The sequence below is a fragment of the Alnus glutinosa genome, chromosome 14 (genome assembly GCF_958979055.1).
Source record: "Alnus glutinosa chromosome 14, dhAlnGlut1.1, whole genome shotgun sequence".
Classification (NCBI taxonomy): Eukaryota; Viridiplantae; Streptophyta; class Magnoliopsida; order Fagales; family Betulaceae; genus Alnus; species Alnus glutinosa.
The window spans coordinates 5384841-5401136 of NC_084899.1; the positions used below are offsets into that span (position 1 = coordinate 5384841).

At 36.1% G+C, this 16296-nt stretch overlaps 1 protein-coding gene across 5 annotated transcripts; it reads left to right on the forward strand.

Moving 5' to 3' along the window:
* The first annotated feature begins 307 nt into the window (after positions 1 to 307).
* LOC133858165 (fe-S cluster assembly factor HCF101, chloroplastic) lies at positions 308 to 14807 on the forward strand. 5 transcript variants are annotated; one of them, XM_062293634.1, is made up of 15 exons: positions 308 to 463; positions 572 to 676; positions 1367 to 1509; positions 1595 to 1645; positions 1966 to 2121; positions 2683 to 2826; positions 2908 to 3050; positions 3303 to 3372; positions 3589 to 3684; positions 3895 to 3984; positions 4099 to 4152; positions 9181 to 9304; positions 9734 to 9858; positions 12785 to 12907; positions 14365 to 14807. In XM_062293634.1, exons 1-15 carry the CDS (start codon positions 394 to 396, stop codon positions 14437 to 14439), a joined length of 1569 nt encoding a protein of 522 aa, XP_062149618.1. In that variant the 5' UTR covers positions 308 to 393; the 3' UTR covers positions 14440 to 14807. The 5 variants fall into 5 exon arrangements, with proteins under 5 accessions (XP_062149618.1, XP_062149615.1, XP_062149614.1 ...); XM_062293631.1 differs by having other exon boundaries at positions 309 to 463; positions 536 to 676; positions 9743 to 9858; XM_062293630.1 differs by having other exon boundaries at positions 310 to 463; positions 536 to 676.
* The last annotated feature ends 1489 nt before the right edge of the window (positions 14808 to 16296 follow it).

The following is a 16296-nucleotide window of genomic DNA, read 5'->3' on the forward strand; positions in this document are numbered from 1 at the left end:
GTAAATTCAAAATTTTATAACAATTCTAGAGGTATAAAGGTTATTTTTTCCCTTTTGCCGACTGACTTAAAGCCAAATCCTAACGGAAAGAAGCATTTCAACAAATTTAAAGATCGAGAGATGAAATTAAGAGTTTTTAAATTTTAAAGTTAGTTTCAAATCGAGTAGAAGTAGAACTTTCTATGAGGTTTCCTTGAAAAAAAAAAAAAAAAAAAAAAAAAAACTGTAAACTAAAAAGAGGACAGTTGGCAAAACGTTGTCGTTCGGGCTAAGCAGATTGGATTTTGAACGATTACGTTACTTGGCATAAGAACTTGAGGTTCACAGAGACCGTCTCCTCCCATTTGTTTCTTGCAGTGAATCTCTCTCTCTCTCTCTCTCTCTCTCTCTAAAATGCAAATCCTTCATGCTCCATCTTCATTATGTCTCTCTCTTCTAACCTCGAAATCACGACCAAAAGCAGGTAAGCTCTTGCACTACAGCTCAAGTTTCATACTCTTTAACTAAGTTTTTACACTGAGCAGCTTACCTGTAGGACTACTTTCACCAGATAATCATATTCCATTATCAGATATAAACTGTTCAGTTCGGCCTCAAAGAATTGAAAGCTCCATATGGGTATCGGGCAAACGCTCCGTTTTGAGCTCCGTAACAACTAAAGCTGCCTCTGTTGAAGGTAAAGTGTTTTCATTTTCATTTTTTTGTTTCTTTTCTTATTTCCTTTAGCCTTCTAAAGCCAACCCATAAGGTCACTGCTACAAAACTAAATCCACTTGCTGAAATTGCACTATTCACTTGAATGAGGCGGGAAACTTTGAGGTTCTTATTGTCATTGACATGTAGTCTAGCAAGCTTATTGCTGCCAAAGAACCCAAATTCAATTCTGTTTTAGGGGGCATTTTGGTGATCCATTGAAATGGAATGCACTGGCATCAGATAGTTGGGTGTCCTCTCTCACAGCAGTCTCTGTAAATTATATGTGTTGAAAGCTACATAATTTGTCTCAAATCATAATTTGTTTTCCCAATAAACGTAAAGAGATACAGAGGCAGATTTTTTTTAAAGAACAAAAAAAGAAAGCTTATTCTAATGTGAAAGAAAGGCTTATACAATAAGATGAATACTGAAATAAAACTATGGAGCCTTGCATGTTGTATCATTCTCTACCTTAAGTGATTAGGTGCTGGGCCAACCATGTGTATCAATCTCTAACTTTTTCCTTGTATCTTGGTATTTTGTTCCTGCCATTGCTAAATTTGCTCTGTCCACATTTTAACATTCGTGGGAACTGTAGTTTCACCTATTACGTTTTTAAGAGTTCATTTTGTATATCCTCTTTATTATGTTATTTTTTCCACATTTCTAGCTGGAGCGTCAGCGCTATCGACTGGAGCGGCTGAGAGTGATGTGCTGAAAGCCTTGTCTCAAATCATTGACCCTGACTTTGGGACAGACATTGTCTCATGTGGTTTCGTGAAAGATCTACACATCAATGAGGCTTCTGGAGAGGTCATTTTTTAGAATGTGAATATGCAAAATTTTCTACTCGTAAAAAACAATGTTCTGAATAGAATATCTTGACTTTGCATTTCAGGTTTCATTTCGGTTAGAGCTCACCACTCCAGCATGTCCAATCAAGGACATGGTAAATGACACAACACAGTTGTATGATCAAGAACTGACATATGTTTGGAAGGGTAGACTTTTATTTCATAGAATTAACTTAAAATTATTTTAGTAATGAAAATGTGCAAACAATCTCCACCGCTACTCTTTCTTTCTTCGTTACCCTCAGTGTGAATTCTTTTCCATGAAACTGATGCAAAATGTTGCTTTTAATGACATATGTTAAATGATCCATGGGCAATATATTTTTTTTAACTTAATTATGCTTTTGCTTGTGGCTTGGATGGATTATGTAGATTGCTTTACTTAGGAAGTGTAACAAGATTTAATTCATGACAGTTTGAGCAGCAGGCAAATGAGGTGGTGGCAGTGCTTCCTTGGGTAAAGAACGTGAATGTGACAATGTCAGCACAGCCAGCACGACACATTTTTCCCGGGCAACTTCCAATGGGTTTACAGAAAATTTCAAATATTGTGGCAGTTTCAAGTTGCAAGGTAGACTTTCCTTGACTTATTGAATTTTTAATTCTATGTCACTTGTAGTACTGCTACTGCTACTACTAACATTATGGCACTTTGTGGTGCAGTCTAAGAGTTGACTCTAAGGTTCAATTGTTTGTATTCCAGGGAACTTTCGATTATACTAAATGTATTTAGATACATTTAGATCTCCCTTAATTATGTTCTATTTTATAAGAAAAACAATATTTTTGAATGATTTGATAAAATTAAATAGCCTTGCTGATTGAAGTGATGGAGAAAATACTATTACCAAAAAAGTTGCCACTTTCCTGGTAGTTTTAATCAGAGAAGAATGCATGATTCTTGTGGCTTTCTACTGTAAGAGGAATGGGAAATTAAATGTTTTTACTGGCCTTAATCAGATATATATATATATTTTGGGTAAAACTTATTTTGCCCTTTGACCTTCTTCATAGATCCCAGCTAAGGTGCTCTGGTTATTGTCTTGTTTGCTAAAAACATAGACAATTGATTTACAAATGTCTTTGCTCTTTTTTTTTGAATCACCACTGCTGTTTCTGGAAAACTGTGCAGGGAGGTGTTGGAAAATCAACAGTAGCAGTAAACCTGGCTTATACTTTGGCTGGTATGGGTGCTAGAGTTGGTATCTTTGACGCTGATGTCTATGGTCCGAGTTTACCTACAATGGTCTCCCCTGAAAACCGACTACTAGAAATGGTAACATAACAAAAAATTTAATTGATTTTTACTGCATGTTAGTGAAGTGATGCAAATAATGATAGTAAAAACTTTCTCCAGAACCCAGAGAAGGGAACCATAATTCCAACTGAATACTTAGGAGTTAAACTGGTTTCTTTTGGATTTGCTGGACAAGGTCGTGCAATAATGCGAGGTCCAATGGTTTCTGGGGTCATCAACCAACTTCTGACTACTACTGAGTGGTATGATGTAATTCTATCAATGAATTAGAAAGTAACATAAACTAGAGTAAGATTTGTTCACTCAAGATTTCTATGAGAGTTCCAATCCTGCTGGAGTTTTCTTCTTGTTTTATGTATTGCTTTACCCTAAATGCATCTATTTTTCAAGTGAAAAAGCTAACTTTTGAGGCACCTTATAAATTATGGCTACATTCTAAGTTGTGTGGTGGAGGAGACATGCAATGACTGATCCTGATTGGTTCCAAAATGCAGGGGAGAGTTGGATTATCTTGTTGTTGACATGCCCCCTGGAACTGGTGATATTCAACTTACTTTATGCCAGGTTCTGCTTTTACATGCACTTATTCTGTCCTACATTAATACCACCCCATTAGCTTCATCATCTTGATTTTCTGTTAATTTATTTCCTTTTGCGGCTTTTGCTTTTATTGTTGCATATTTACGTGTATGTGGATAGCTATAAAGATACTTGTGCGTGGCACATTGCTCTCAATCTTAACACTTCACATTTCAAGATGGGTAAATTCACATTTTTCAGGTAGTCCCTTTAACTGCCGCTGTTATTGTTACCACCCCGCAAAAGCTAGCATTCATTGATGTCGCAAAAGGAGTTCGCATGTTTTCAAAGCTTAAGGTGTGCATTTCTGTTATACAATTGCTGCATTCCCCTTTTGAAGTGAAACATGTTATTATACTAGATAAGTTTTTTAATATTTTTAAGGATGAAACATGTTATAAAATTTTACTGACTGACGAGATAATTAGTAATGAGTTTCTATTCCTTGTCATCTAAAACATTTTGATCTATTCTTTGGTAAGCATAATTTTGTGATTCTATACATAGGTGCCATGTGTTGCTGTCGTTGAGAATATGTGCCACTTTGATGCTGATGGAAAACGCTATTATCCATTTGGAAGAGGTTCAGGCTCTCAGGTATCACATTATCCAATTTGCAGAATGTAAAATTTGAAAATCTCAGGGTGATAGCATTGTCAGTATTTTATGTACAAACAAATATATATGAAAAAATTATAAATATCTTTGCAGGTTGTCCAGCAGTTTGGAATCCCTCATCTCTTTGATCTTCCCATCAGACCGACGGTACGTACTGTGATAACATTTCTTACTGATTCTGGTTGTCTGAAATCTACTCTGGATGCTTACTTGAAACTTAACTGCCATTAGTATGTTGTGTTGGAAACTCAACAAATCCAAAACGTAAGAAGGATATTTAATAAAGAAGCTAGTTAAGAGTTCTTTTAATAAAGGCATTTGGTTTATTGATGTCTTAAGTTCTCTTCAACCGAAGTCTTAAATTAGAAGAGTTATTGGTGTTAATTTATTGTAATAAAGAAGAAGTAGAAAAAGCTTTGGTCGCTTGTTTTTTGTATGCCTATATATATGGGTTTTGTAAGATGTTTTTATATAAGAAAAGTGAAGAAGAATTCCTCTACTCTTCTCTATTTTCTATACTCTTCTCTAAGTCATATTTTTAGTAATAAAAGTAAGAGAGATAGAAAGGTAACTAGTTAGTAAACTAGTTTGTCTTTCAAATTGGTATTAGAGCCCTGTACATTCTGCCAATTCCCATTTTTCGTCCATTCTAGAAATGGGTTCCAACGTGGTCTAGCAACAAATCCCTAGATTATCAAAAAATAACTATGGGTTGTGGTCTATCCAAATGAGAGCCTTGTTTGGGTTTCAAGATCTGTGGGAAGTCATAATCGACGGATTTATTGAACCCACCGAGGAGGAAGAAACTGAATACACAGTTGATGAGAAGAAGGCTCTTAAGGAGCAGAGGAAGAAGGATAAAAAAGCATTGTTTCTACTCTATCAAGGGTTGGACGAGCCTACCTTTGAGAAAGTTGCTGAACCAACAACAAGTAAACAAGCATGGGAGATTCTAGCTTCCATCTTCAAAGGAGATGAACGGGTGAGACAGGTCCGTCTCCAAACATTACGAGGCGAGCTCGAGGCTCTTCACATGAAGGATGGAGAATCGGTGTCTGATTATTTTTCACGATTGTTGGTAATCGTAAATGGTTTGAAAAGAAACAATGAGTCTAAGGACTTGGAGAATCTTACAATTGAGGAGTTGTTGGGTTCATTATAAGCACATGAGCAAAGGATGCAGAAGAATACTAATTTTGGTGTATTAGAACAAGCACTAGAGTCAAAACTGACTCTAAATGATCAAGGCAAATTCATCTCCAACCGTGGTCGTGGTAGAGGCTGAGGGTCTGATAATTCTCAACAACCACGTCAAAGTCAGTAGGAGACTCAAAGCTTCAGAGGTTGGGGGCGAGGAGGCTACCGAGGAAGAGGAAGATCCACATATGGACGTGGAAACTCCAAGAATATCCAATGCTAAAACTGCAAGAAGTTTGGACACTATGCCTCAGATTGTTGGCACAAAGATGATGAACAAGCTAATGTCGCAGAAACAATAAATGAGGTTCGTAGTGATTCTTTTACTTCTCACTCATGATGATTCAAATTCCATAGGTGAGGTTTGGTACCTTGATTCCGGCGTAAGCAATCACGTGTGGGAAGAAAGATCTGTTCGTAGAACTCACAAAAGGAGTTCACAGAAATGTGAACTTGGGAGACTCCTCCAAACTATCAGTTGAAGGCAAAGGGAAGATAAAAATTTGTCAAAATGATGGTAAGAAAGGGTACATTTCTGATGTTTATTATGTGCCTAACATGAAAAGCAATATTCTTAACATTGGGTAGCTGCTCGAGAAGGGCTACATCATACATATGGGAAAAGGAAGTCGTACCATTCTTAATATGACCAGAACCATGCTAAAGGAGAAAGGATTGCCAAAACAGTTCTGGGCAGAAGCTATGGCATGCTCAACTTATCTACTCAATTGATGTCCTACCAAAAGTGTCAAGAATATGACACCTCAAGAGGCGTGGAGCGGTTACAAGCCAAGTGTTGCGCACCTTAGAATCTTTGGGTGTCTTGCATATTCTCAAGTTCCCGAATCCAAGAGGAAGAAGCTTGATGATCGTGGTGAGAAATATATCTTCCTCGGATATAGCGAAGAGTCGAAGGAGTACAAAGCTATACAACCCACTAACAAAAAAATTAGTGGTTAGTAGAGACGTTATCTTTGATGAAGAAAGTGTGTGGAGCTGGAGCGATGAAGACAAGGCCAAAGAACAACAAGTGTTGGAGGAACCCGATGTGCTCTCAACAGGACCTCCATCAAGCATCCCACCATCTTCTTAGCCTACCACATCGTCCCCAGCACATAGGGACTCTACACCTTCTATGGGGGATGGCGGCAGCAGATCCTCCACAAATCAAAGTGCAATTAAGATGAGAAGTCTAAGGGAAATCTATGAGCAGACAAAAGATGGAGAGACTAATCTTTTCTGCCTATATGTTGATCATGAGCCTCTCACATTCCAAGAAGCCGTAGAAGAAGATTATTGGCGATCGGCAATGGAAGAGGAGATAGATGCTATTCACAAGAATGACACTTGGGAGTTGACAACACTCCCATCAAACCAAAAGGCTATTGATGTCAAGTGGGTGTACAAGATCAAACGCACTACAGAAGGTGAAGTTTCTCGATATAAGACAAGACTAGTAGCTAAAGGCTACAAACAAAAGTATGGCATCGACTTTTGTTTTTGCCATACTTTTCGTTGCCGAAATCGTTGTCGGTGCTTTTGGGTACCAGCGCGAGCAGATATGCTTGCATTTGCCGTCTCACCCTATACGGTTTTTGCATTCATCTGCTCGTACATTTCTTTATTTCTTTATTTACTTATCAAAAAAACAAAAGTATGGCATCGACTATGAAGAGGTCTTTGCACCAGTTGCGAGACTTGACACAGTGAGACTGTTAATCGCACTTGCCGCTCATCACAATTGGAAGATATACCAACTTGATGTTAAGTCAGCTTTTCTTAATGGCATCCTTGAAGAAGAAGTGTACATACAACAACCGGAATGCTTCATAATGGAAGGAAAAGAAAGCAAGGTGTACCGCCTTAAAAAGGCGTTATATGGCTGGCACCAAGAGCTTGGAATGCACGCATCGATAGTTACCTTCATCAGAACGGCTTCACCAAATGTCCATATGAGCATGCTGTTTATATGAAGAAAAACCATTGAGGTGAATTTCTAATTATTTGCCTATATGTTGACGATCTGTTATACACAGGAAATAGTAGTGAAATGTTCAAGGAATTCAAGCAATCAATGTTTAGGGAGTTTGAGATGACAGACAACGGGTTGATGTCCTACTTCCTTGGCATTGAAGTGAAGCAACAACATGATGGAATTTTCATATCTCAAAAGAAGTACATTAAGGAAATTTTTGAGAAATTCAAGATGGAAAGCTGCAACTCTGTGAGTACCCCAGTTGAAACAAGCATAAAGTTGTCAAAAGAAGCAGATGGTCGAGTTATTGAGCCAACTCTTTACAAGAGTTTGGTTGGAAGTCTGAGATACTTGACTATCACAAGGCTAGATATTGTCTATGGAGTTGGACTTGTGAGTCGATACATGGAGAAACCAATGCAGACTCATTGGTTAGCTGCAAAAAGGATTCTAAGGTACATCAAAGGTACTATGAATCTTGGTTTATTCTATGCGTATGGTGATGAAGCAAAATTAGTTGGTTACTCAGACAGTGATTGGGGATGTGACCAAGATGAGAGGAGAAGTACTACTGGCTATGTGTTCTATTTTAGTTCTACAGCATTTTCTTGGACATCCAAGAAACAAGCAATTGTAGCCTTGCCTACCTGTGAGGCGGAGTATGTGGTGGCTTCGTCTACGGTTTGTGAAGTCATATGGCTAAGGAATCTCTTGAAGGAACTAGTACATACACAAGAAGAGCCAACTGTGATTTATGTGGATAACCAATTTGCAATAAAGCTAGCGAAGAATCCAGTACAACATGGGAGGAGCAAACACATTAACACTAGGTTCCACTTTCTTAGACACCATGTGAAGCGGAAGACAATAGAGCTCCAATATTGCCACACCACTGAACAAGTAGCAGATATATTTACTAAGCCATTAGCATGTGCAATTTTCATGAGGCTAAGAGACATGCTTGGCATGAGGACAGTTTTGGTTTGAGTGGGCGTGTTGGAAACTCAACAAATCCAAAATGTAAGAAGGATATTTAATAAAGAAGCTAGTTAAGAGTTCTTTTAGTAAAAGCATTTAGTTTATTGATGTCTTAAGTTCTCTTCAACTGAAGTCTTAAATTAGAAGAGTTATTGGTGTTAATTTATTGTAATAAAGAAGAAGTAGAAAAAGCTTTGGTCACTTGTTTTTTGTATGCCTATATGTATGGGTTTTGTAAGATGTTTTTATATAAGAAAAGTGGAGAAGAATTCCTCTACTCTTCTCTATTTTCTCTACTCTTCTCTAAGTCATATTTTTAGGAATAAAAGTAAGAGAGAGTGAAAGAGAGATAGAAAGGTAACTAGTTAGCAAACTAGTTTGTCTTTCATGTTGGACAATAGTATTGATCGTACAATTTTCAATAGTTGATTTTTCCCTTCCATGGATTATGACTTGCATGCTTGTGTTTTTTGCCTACACCTAGGTCAAGTGCCTTTCTGTTTCTCTCATATGTTTTACTACCTTTTTTTTGCTTATAAAGATTCTAATTTTTTATTTATTTATAGCAGTTCATGTTTTCACCATTAATTTCAGTTGTAATTCGTCCATTAATTCTTGTCCATGTAGAGGCCCCCTACAATTTTTGTGCAATTCTTTTATGGAAATTCAGGTCACCAACCTCGTGTGTTTCACCATTTTGACTTTAAGATCTCAATTTTCAATTTGATAGATTTAAGCCCCGAGTTTAGGTCCATTTTAAATTCGAGACCTTTTTTAGGTTTTCTGTCAAATAGGTAACAAAATTAGGTGTTGCAAATACCATTATGCCCCTCTAATAAAAAAATTTTAGAAAATAAAACAGTGAAGAGTGGCCGCAAGCCACCCACTCCACTCCTCCACTGGGGGTTGGTGACCTGATTTCCCTTCCTTTATTTTTGATCATTAGAATGTTAGACTTTGTATCAATTTTTTTTTTTTTATATATATATATATATATATTTAATTTTTTACTTTTCTTTTGACAGCTATCTGCTTCAGGAGACAGTGGAATGCCTGAAGTGGCGGCCGATCCTCAAGGTGAAGTTGCAAAGACTTTTCAGAACCTAGGAATTTCTGTTGTGCAACAATGTGCCAAGATTCGCCAACAAGGTACCCTATCTTTGCACGGAAGTCTTGAGAAAAATGTTCCTAAGACAGTGAGAGTAAAATACTACCTCTCTTCTTGCACGTATCACCAAGGTTATAAATGTTGTTGCAACTGCTCAAAATCAAAACTCAATTTTAATGTTTAAAGATATTTCTTGAGATTTATCAATTTTTAAATAATTCAGGCCTTTTAATCTCTTGCAAGTAAAATGAAATGTTGATACTTTTGGAAGCCTTGATATTTTTGGAATTCTTTCCAAATATCAAAACCTTGTAATTTATAATCAATGGGAATGACATATTGGGTTGCTTCTTGATGTGGGACTAAATTATTATTGTCTAAGACTTGTTGCCTGCATGCTGCATGGGTTGTTGGAATTTCCATGTCTGCTTTGACCTTAGTTTGATGAGAAATCATCTTTTCCTTTCTAGTGTCTACAGCAGTCACATACGATAAATCTATCAAGGCAATCAGGGTGAAGGTACCAGATTCAGATGAAGAGTTCCTTCTGCATCCTGCAACTGTTAGACGGAATGATCGTTCTGCCCAAAGTGTGGTATGAAGGATTTCATTTGGAAAACTAATTTATCCTTTCTTAATGTTTCTAATTAAAGTAATTACTTCTATGTCATGGAAAATTAAGACAACCTTTTACATATGCTCTTAGTTGTAAGACCTTGAACTTCAATATGGCCTGACACTAAATACAAGACAGTGATTGCCGTTGCCTTTCTGCTTGAGCAGTTAAAACTGCTGGACAGCATTGTAATAGTTAAATTGGTGAATATATATGTGCTTCTGCTGAGGATATCTTGTCATCGCTAGTTGCTGCTTGCTATATGATATGGGGTTTCAAACCTCTTCTGGTCCAACAGAAAATACACGGCACTCAGAACTTGAAACATCTTGGTTTTGGTTGCCCATGGAGAGTATTTCTCATTTCTGATTTGTTTTCTCATATCAAAGTGGTTATCATAGATCTTCATGTGTGTATTAGGAGAAAGAATTCTGTGCATAGTCAAAATTGTGCGCATGCTTGACACTAAACTGTAAACCTAAGAAAACTGACAAGTATCAAAACCTAAACCTTGTAATATAATTTTGTTTGAAGACCTTCACCTGTCTCTCTCTCTCTCTATTAACACAACTCACGCACAAGACTCACAATCCAAATCTGAGTCTTGTGCGTTGCAATCTATTCGGAAGACAAGTGATAGGACTACATCTCCTATCCGAAATTCTAGTGCTGATTTGATAAGATAGAGTTCTATGATAAGAAAGAGTCCTTCTAGTATTCTACTTCTATGTTCACAGTGAGAGTCCTAAGAGATAAAGCTAGATGAGTTCTAGTCTAATGTAAAGAGAGTACATGTAATCAGAGTTAGTGTTTGATTCAAAGTCTTTTGTAATCAGTCTATATATATGAATGAACGCTCATGTTATTGAGCATGATTGAAAACCCAATAATTCTAAAGTTCTATTATGGTATCAGAGCCTTTTCATAGACAAACGTCTTGATCCATGATTGATTCTGATTCTGACTCTCCTTCTTCCACGGCCACTCAACCCCAAACACAAACCCCCCAGCAAGTTGTCTTTACCGTCCCAAACATGAACCCCAATCTCCATATCAAGCTTTCTAAAGGAAACTTCATGGCGTGGAAGACACAAGTCCTCGCTTATATCAAGGGACAGGATTCTTACGGATTCCTTGATGGCTCCAATCCGGTCCCACCTCAAACAATCCCAAATCCCAGTACAGACGCTGGAGCTGCTGCAACTATTGTCAACCCTGACTATCTCGTGTGGTGCCAAAGAGATCAACTGATTCTCAGCATCCTTATCTCTACTCTTTCCGAACCATATGTCGTGCATGCTGTTGGTTGTGCTACATCCTCAGCCTTATGGAAAACTCTGCTCACTATGTTTGCTTCTCAGGTTCGAGCCCGAGTAATGCAGATTTATTTTCAACTTGCCACTGTTAAGAAGGGCAATACCTCCATTACAGAGTATTTCCAACTTGATCTCTTGGAGCTCCCGCAAACAACCAACTGTCTCTCGATCATCGACAGAAGCTGAATACAAGGCTGTTGCTAATACTACTGCCGAACTCCTCTGGGTTCGTGCCCTCCTTCTAGATCTTGGCATTGGTCTCTCTTCTACACCAACTTTGTGGTGTGATAACATTGGAGCTACATACATGTCGGTCAACCCAGTTTTCCATGCGCATACCAAGCACGTGGAAATTGACTTCCATTTTGTCAGAGAAGGTGTTGCTGATAAGTCTCTGAATGTTCGATTCATCCCTAGTTCGGATCAACTAGCTGATTTGCTTACTAAACCTCTTGTCTCCAACCGGTTTCAACTTCTCTGTTCCAAGCTCAACGTGTCGTCTCCCCCGTTGGTCTTGCGGGAGGGTATTAACACAACTCACGCACAAGACTCACAATCCAAATCTGAGTCTTGTGCGTTGCAATCTATTCGGAAGACAAGTGATAGGACTACATCTCCTATCCGAAATTCTAGTGCTGATTTGATAAGATAGAGTTCTATGATAAGAAAGAGTCCTTCTAGTATTCTACTTCTATGTTCACAGTGAGAGTCCTAAGAGATAAAGCTAGATGAGTTCTAGTCTAATGTAAAGAGAGTACATGTAATCAGAGTTAGTGTTTGATTCAAAGTCTTTTGTAATCAGTCTATATATATGAATGAACGCTCATGTTATTGAGCATGGTTGAAAACCCAATAATTCTAAAGTTCTATTACTCTCTCTCTCTCTCTAAATCTTTCCTTAATTTTATATATTTATAGAGTATAATGCAAATAATGATAATGTCCAAAAGTTAAAAGCAAGACTTGTAGCAGAAACAAAATAATTGATTTGATATGTTGTTTAAGAAAATCTTGTGTCTTTTTTTTTTTTTTTGGTTGTTTTCCATATTTGGTGATGAAAAATGGAATTGAAATGTTAATTAAAGTACTAGTGGACAGTCTCATTTTCATAATAACACAGTAGAGTTGCTACATAGTCGCAAATTATTTTCTAGTATATGACATTGATTTTTCGAGAGGATGCTTTTGTCATTTTGCATCAGCAATCTGAAGCCTTAAATTTATTTCTTTATTACTTTGAGCAGAAGCATAGAAAAGTCATAATCTGACCTCAAATCCTTGCACTGTTTAGTTTTAGATAAGTTAATGGATAAATCTAGAGGTGGCTGCAGAAATACATGTGCTTCAACTTAAAAGAGACACAAGTTGATGGGATAGACTGTAGAAGCATCCAAATTCTTTACTAGTCCTTCAGAATGCTGATTATTCAAAGCAAACAAAATGTTACTTTCTAGGAAGAAAAAAGGGCCTTGACAAATCCTACAATGGATTTGATTTCAGTTGATGTTACTATGTCGCTTTTGGAGTCTTCTCCATGTCTGACCTTTTCTGTCCTTCTGACTAATGAGGGGCTAATTTGGCTCAATCAGGATGAATGGACAGGGGAGCAAAAACTGCAATATACGGATGTTCCAGAAGATATCGAACCCGAAGATATTCGGCCTATGGGGAACTATGCTGTTTCAATAACGTGGCCTGATGGATTCAGCCAGGTGACTTACATTTGAATCAATGGTTAATAATGGAAAGAATTTATATGATGGATTATTATTGTTGCTATAGAGTGAAACTTTTGACAGAGACTACCATAATAGAAGGGGAGGCATCAACTTTATGGCAAACCTAATACCTTTCTTTGACCAAATATACAAAAGACTTGACATTTGAATCAATGGTTAATAATGGAAAGAAAATGATATGATGGATTGTATTATTGCTGAAGAGAAATTTTTGACATTGGGTATCCCTATAGTAAGGACAAATAGTGAGTGACTGGGGCAGTTCTAATTAAAGAATTGCTTAGATGGCAGTAAATAATCAATATATGGCTAACTGGTATCTTGAGTCTGATTCTTGCTACTTAGTCTAAATGCAAATTTTATAATATTTTAATCCTAACTTTTATATGAGCATTGCCCGTGTAAACATGGATACTTGCCAGGCAACCTTAGATGCAAGCATAGCCTGCTTGATAGATTTTGAGGCCTAAGACGATAAATTTAAGTGAGACATTTTTTATATTCAATTTATTAATATTAATTTTTAGTTTATATTTTTTTATTTAAAAATCATTTTTATTGCTTCTTGCTCTTAATTTTTTCCAAACATGTAGAGTTCATTGTTGCAAGACATTTAGTATCAGCAAATGACATATTTTGTGTTGAACTATATATAATTCCTTTTATGTACCACAAAACGAAATTTACTTTATTCAAAATATTATTTTAATGAACGAACTTAGTCAATATGTTAGTTCTACATTCAGGCAAAATTACTTATACTTTAGGGTGCAAGTAATGTAGTAAATTTCCATTTTTCTCTTTCTTTCTCTCTATAAGTCTTTTTTTTTTTTTTTTTTTTATACCATAATTGAGCCTTAATTAAAAAGCATTGACTAACCATTTTATCATAATTGGGGCCTTAAAAGATTTTTTTTTTTTGGTTAAAATAAATTTAATTATACTATATTACTAATTGGAGCCTTAGGCGGCCACCAGCCAATCAGCCAGCCATGGATGCATGTGTATGTTCACCAGCATGTCTCCCAATTTATTCATATCTCTATTTTTCATATTATGTTGATTATGTTTCCTTATAAGAATATTCTCCATTTAGGTTTGATTGTACCATATTTGTCTACCACAATCTTTCTATAAGAGAAATGTTTGGTTTCATTCTTACTAATCTCTTGTCCATTTCCATTCAAGAAATGTGCAAATCCACCGTTGAATTTATGGGACATATGAGTTCTACAGATTTAATGGTGAAATTGCAAATGAGATGTGTAAGACAATGACACCAAACACATATCTTCAGTCTTAACAGTGGTGGACCCAAAATTCCCCGTGTATTTTGTCTCTTTGCTTATGCTTTTCCTCTCCATATTTTATATTCCTCATAAATTTCTGCATATTCTATGTCACAATCTTATCTCTATCTTGTGCTACAGATTGCACCCTATGATCAGCTCCAAATGATTGAACGGTTAGTTGATGTTCCTAAACCAAGTGGTACACAGGCATGATACTATCACTGTTATTTGTTGACCTACAACTCTATAACTCAATTGGGTGGACTGCATCAATTCAATACGTGTGCCTTCATGAGGATAGTTCAAGTTTCAAATCTTTTTTACTCTCCTGCAGCCGTAATAGCTTCAAGTGAAGATTAATTCGTAATGACTGGAGATTAATAGGCCATTAATACCTCCTGAGATGTTCCTCTTTTCTTATTTATTTATTTATTTTTCCTTTCTAAAGAATTTAGGCAATTGTGTATGAGAAATTCCTATCGTGAAATTTTTGCTAAATGCATGTAATATATTTCCTGTTATCAATATTTTCTTCTTTTAAGTGGTAAACGATCATTAAGAAAGCTTTTAATTCAAACTAAGGTAATCATCTAATTTTTATGTTATTTTTTTGAACAAATTTCATATCGATCTGCTTGTATTGGGCATATCTAAAGTACATTCTCTTAACGATTTGCAATGCATCTCATTCGAGACAAATATAAAACAAACCCAAATCCTTGCTAAAAATCACTGCATTGAGTGTCGCTCATGCCTCAAGCCAGTGTGGGATCATCTAATTTAAGCTCAAGCTCATATTGTTGTTTGCAAATTAAATTAGCACACTTGCCATAGGACAGCTTAATGTTCATAAATTTGTATAAATAATCCTTTGTCTATTTCTGGAAAATCAAGAACACCCTTTAAAAATAAATAGAAACTAGAATTTTAAGGGAATTAAATAACGAGTTAAACAGATAATAAAATAATAACACTGGGGATTATAATCATTTGCAAAGGGAAGGATAGACTAGGAGGGGAAAAGCGGGATCGATGGAAATGCTTCGAGTAATGGCCTGTTTGGGGTTGTGATTTCAAAAATAACGAAAAAATCGCAATTTAGCCTTTAAAATTATGCATTTTCAAAAAAGCAACCACTTGCCTACAATTTGAAAAGACAGATTTTATGCGTTTTGCAATTGTAATTTTTAAAAAATACAATTCTATACGATTCTTTTTCTACGATTTGGTTTAAAATCGTACTTTTTATCTACGAAATCGCAATGCCAAGCACATTCTAATACTACTAGATACCAAAGGTTGTCCATTTGACGAGATTAATCATATAAGTGTATTTTGGAGTTGGATCACAATTTGGTTATGCTGAAACGAAATTGTATCATTGATAATGGATGTGATCTGCTAGTCAGGCAAGTGAGAATCGCTTTGGATGGTGAGGATAACTTCAAGAGAATCACATTCTAGAATCAGGTCATCCAAATCCAAGGAAAGGTCAAATTGCTGCAAGATAAAATAGTTGTTCACCAACGCATCGAAATTTAGCTTAAGATTTTTTTTTTTTTTTTTTTTTTTTAGTGGAAACGAATTGTAAGGAAAATGTTAGGAACCCCAAATATTTTTCCTCAATTATCTCCTAATTTCTCTTTATTTTGTCAACTATGCAATTATATTTGATATGTGATGATTTTAGTTCTCTAAAATAGTGTAGGTTACAATTTCAAACACTTTATTTTTGTACTCATGCCTATATGCATGTTATATTACTAATATATCAATCTTAACACATATTTATGAAGTTTAATAGATGGACTATTTGTGATATGCCTATCATGTTATAAAATACTTTATTTCTATTTTGAGTTGTGTTTATCATAATTTTTGTATATAGTAGAACTATAGTATATAAAGAGGCAAAAAAAAATAAGTTATTTTGTCACTACATTACATTGTAATCCGGCTCCTTCAAAGGTGAATTTCTGGCTCCATCACTAGTGGTCGGCCACAATCAATGGTTGTTTTGTAGGTGGCAAACACCCCAAAACTATTTTGAGGGTGATCCAGCCACCCTCA

Excerpts from the sequence above, each read along its gene's own strand:
- LOC133858165 (XM_062293630.1), top strand. The coding sequence starts at position 394 with ATGCAAATCCTTCATGCTCCATCTTCATTATGTCTCTCTCTTCTAACC. Across the intron at positions 2,827-2,907 it reads AAAACCGACTACTAGAAATG|AACCCAGAGAAGGGAACCAT; the intron begins GTAACATAACAA and ends AACTTTCTCCAG. Across the intron at positions 9,859-12,784 it reads ATCGTTCTGCCCAAAGTGTG|GATGAATGGACAGGGGAGCA; the intron begins GTATGAAGGATT and ends TGGCTCAATCAG.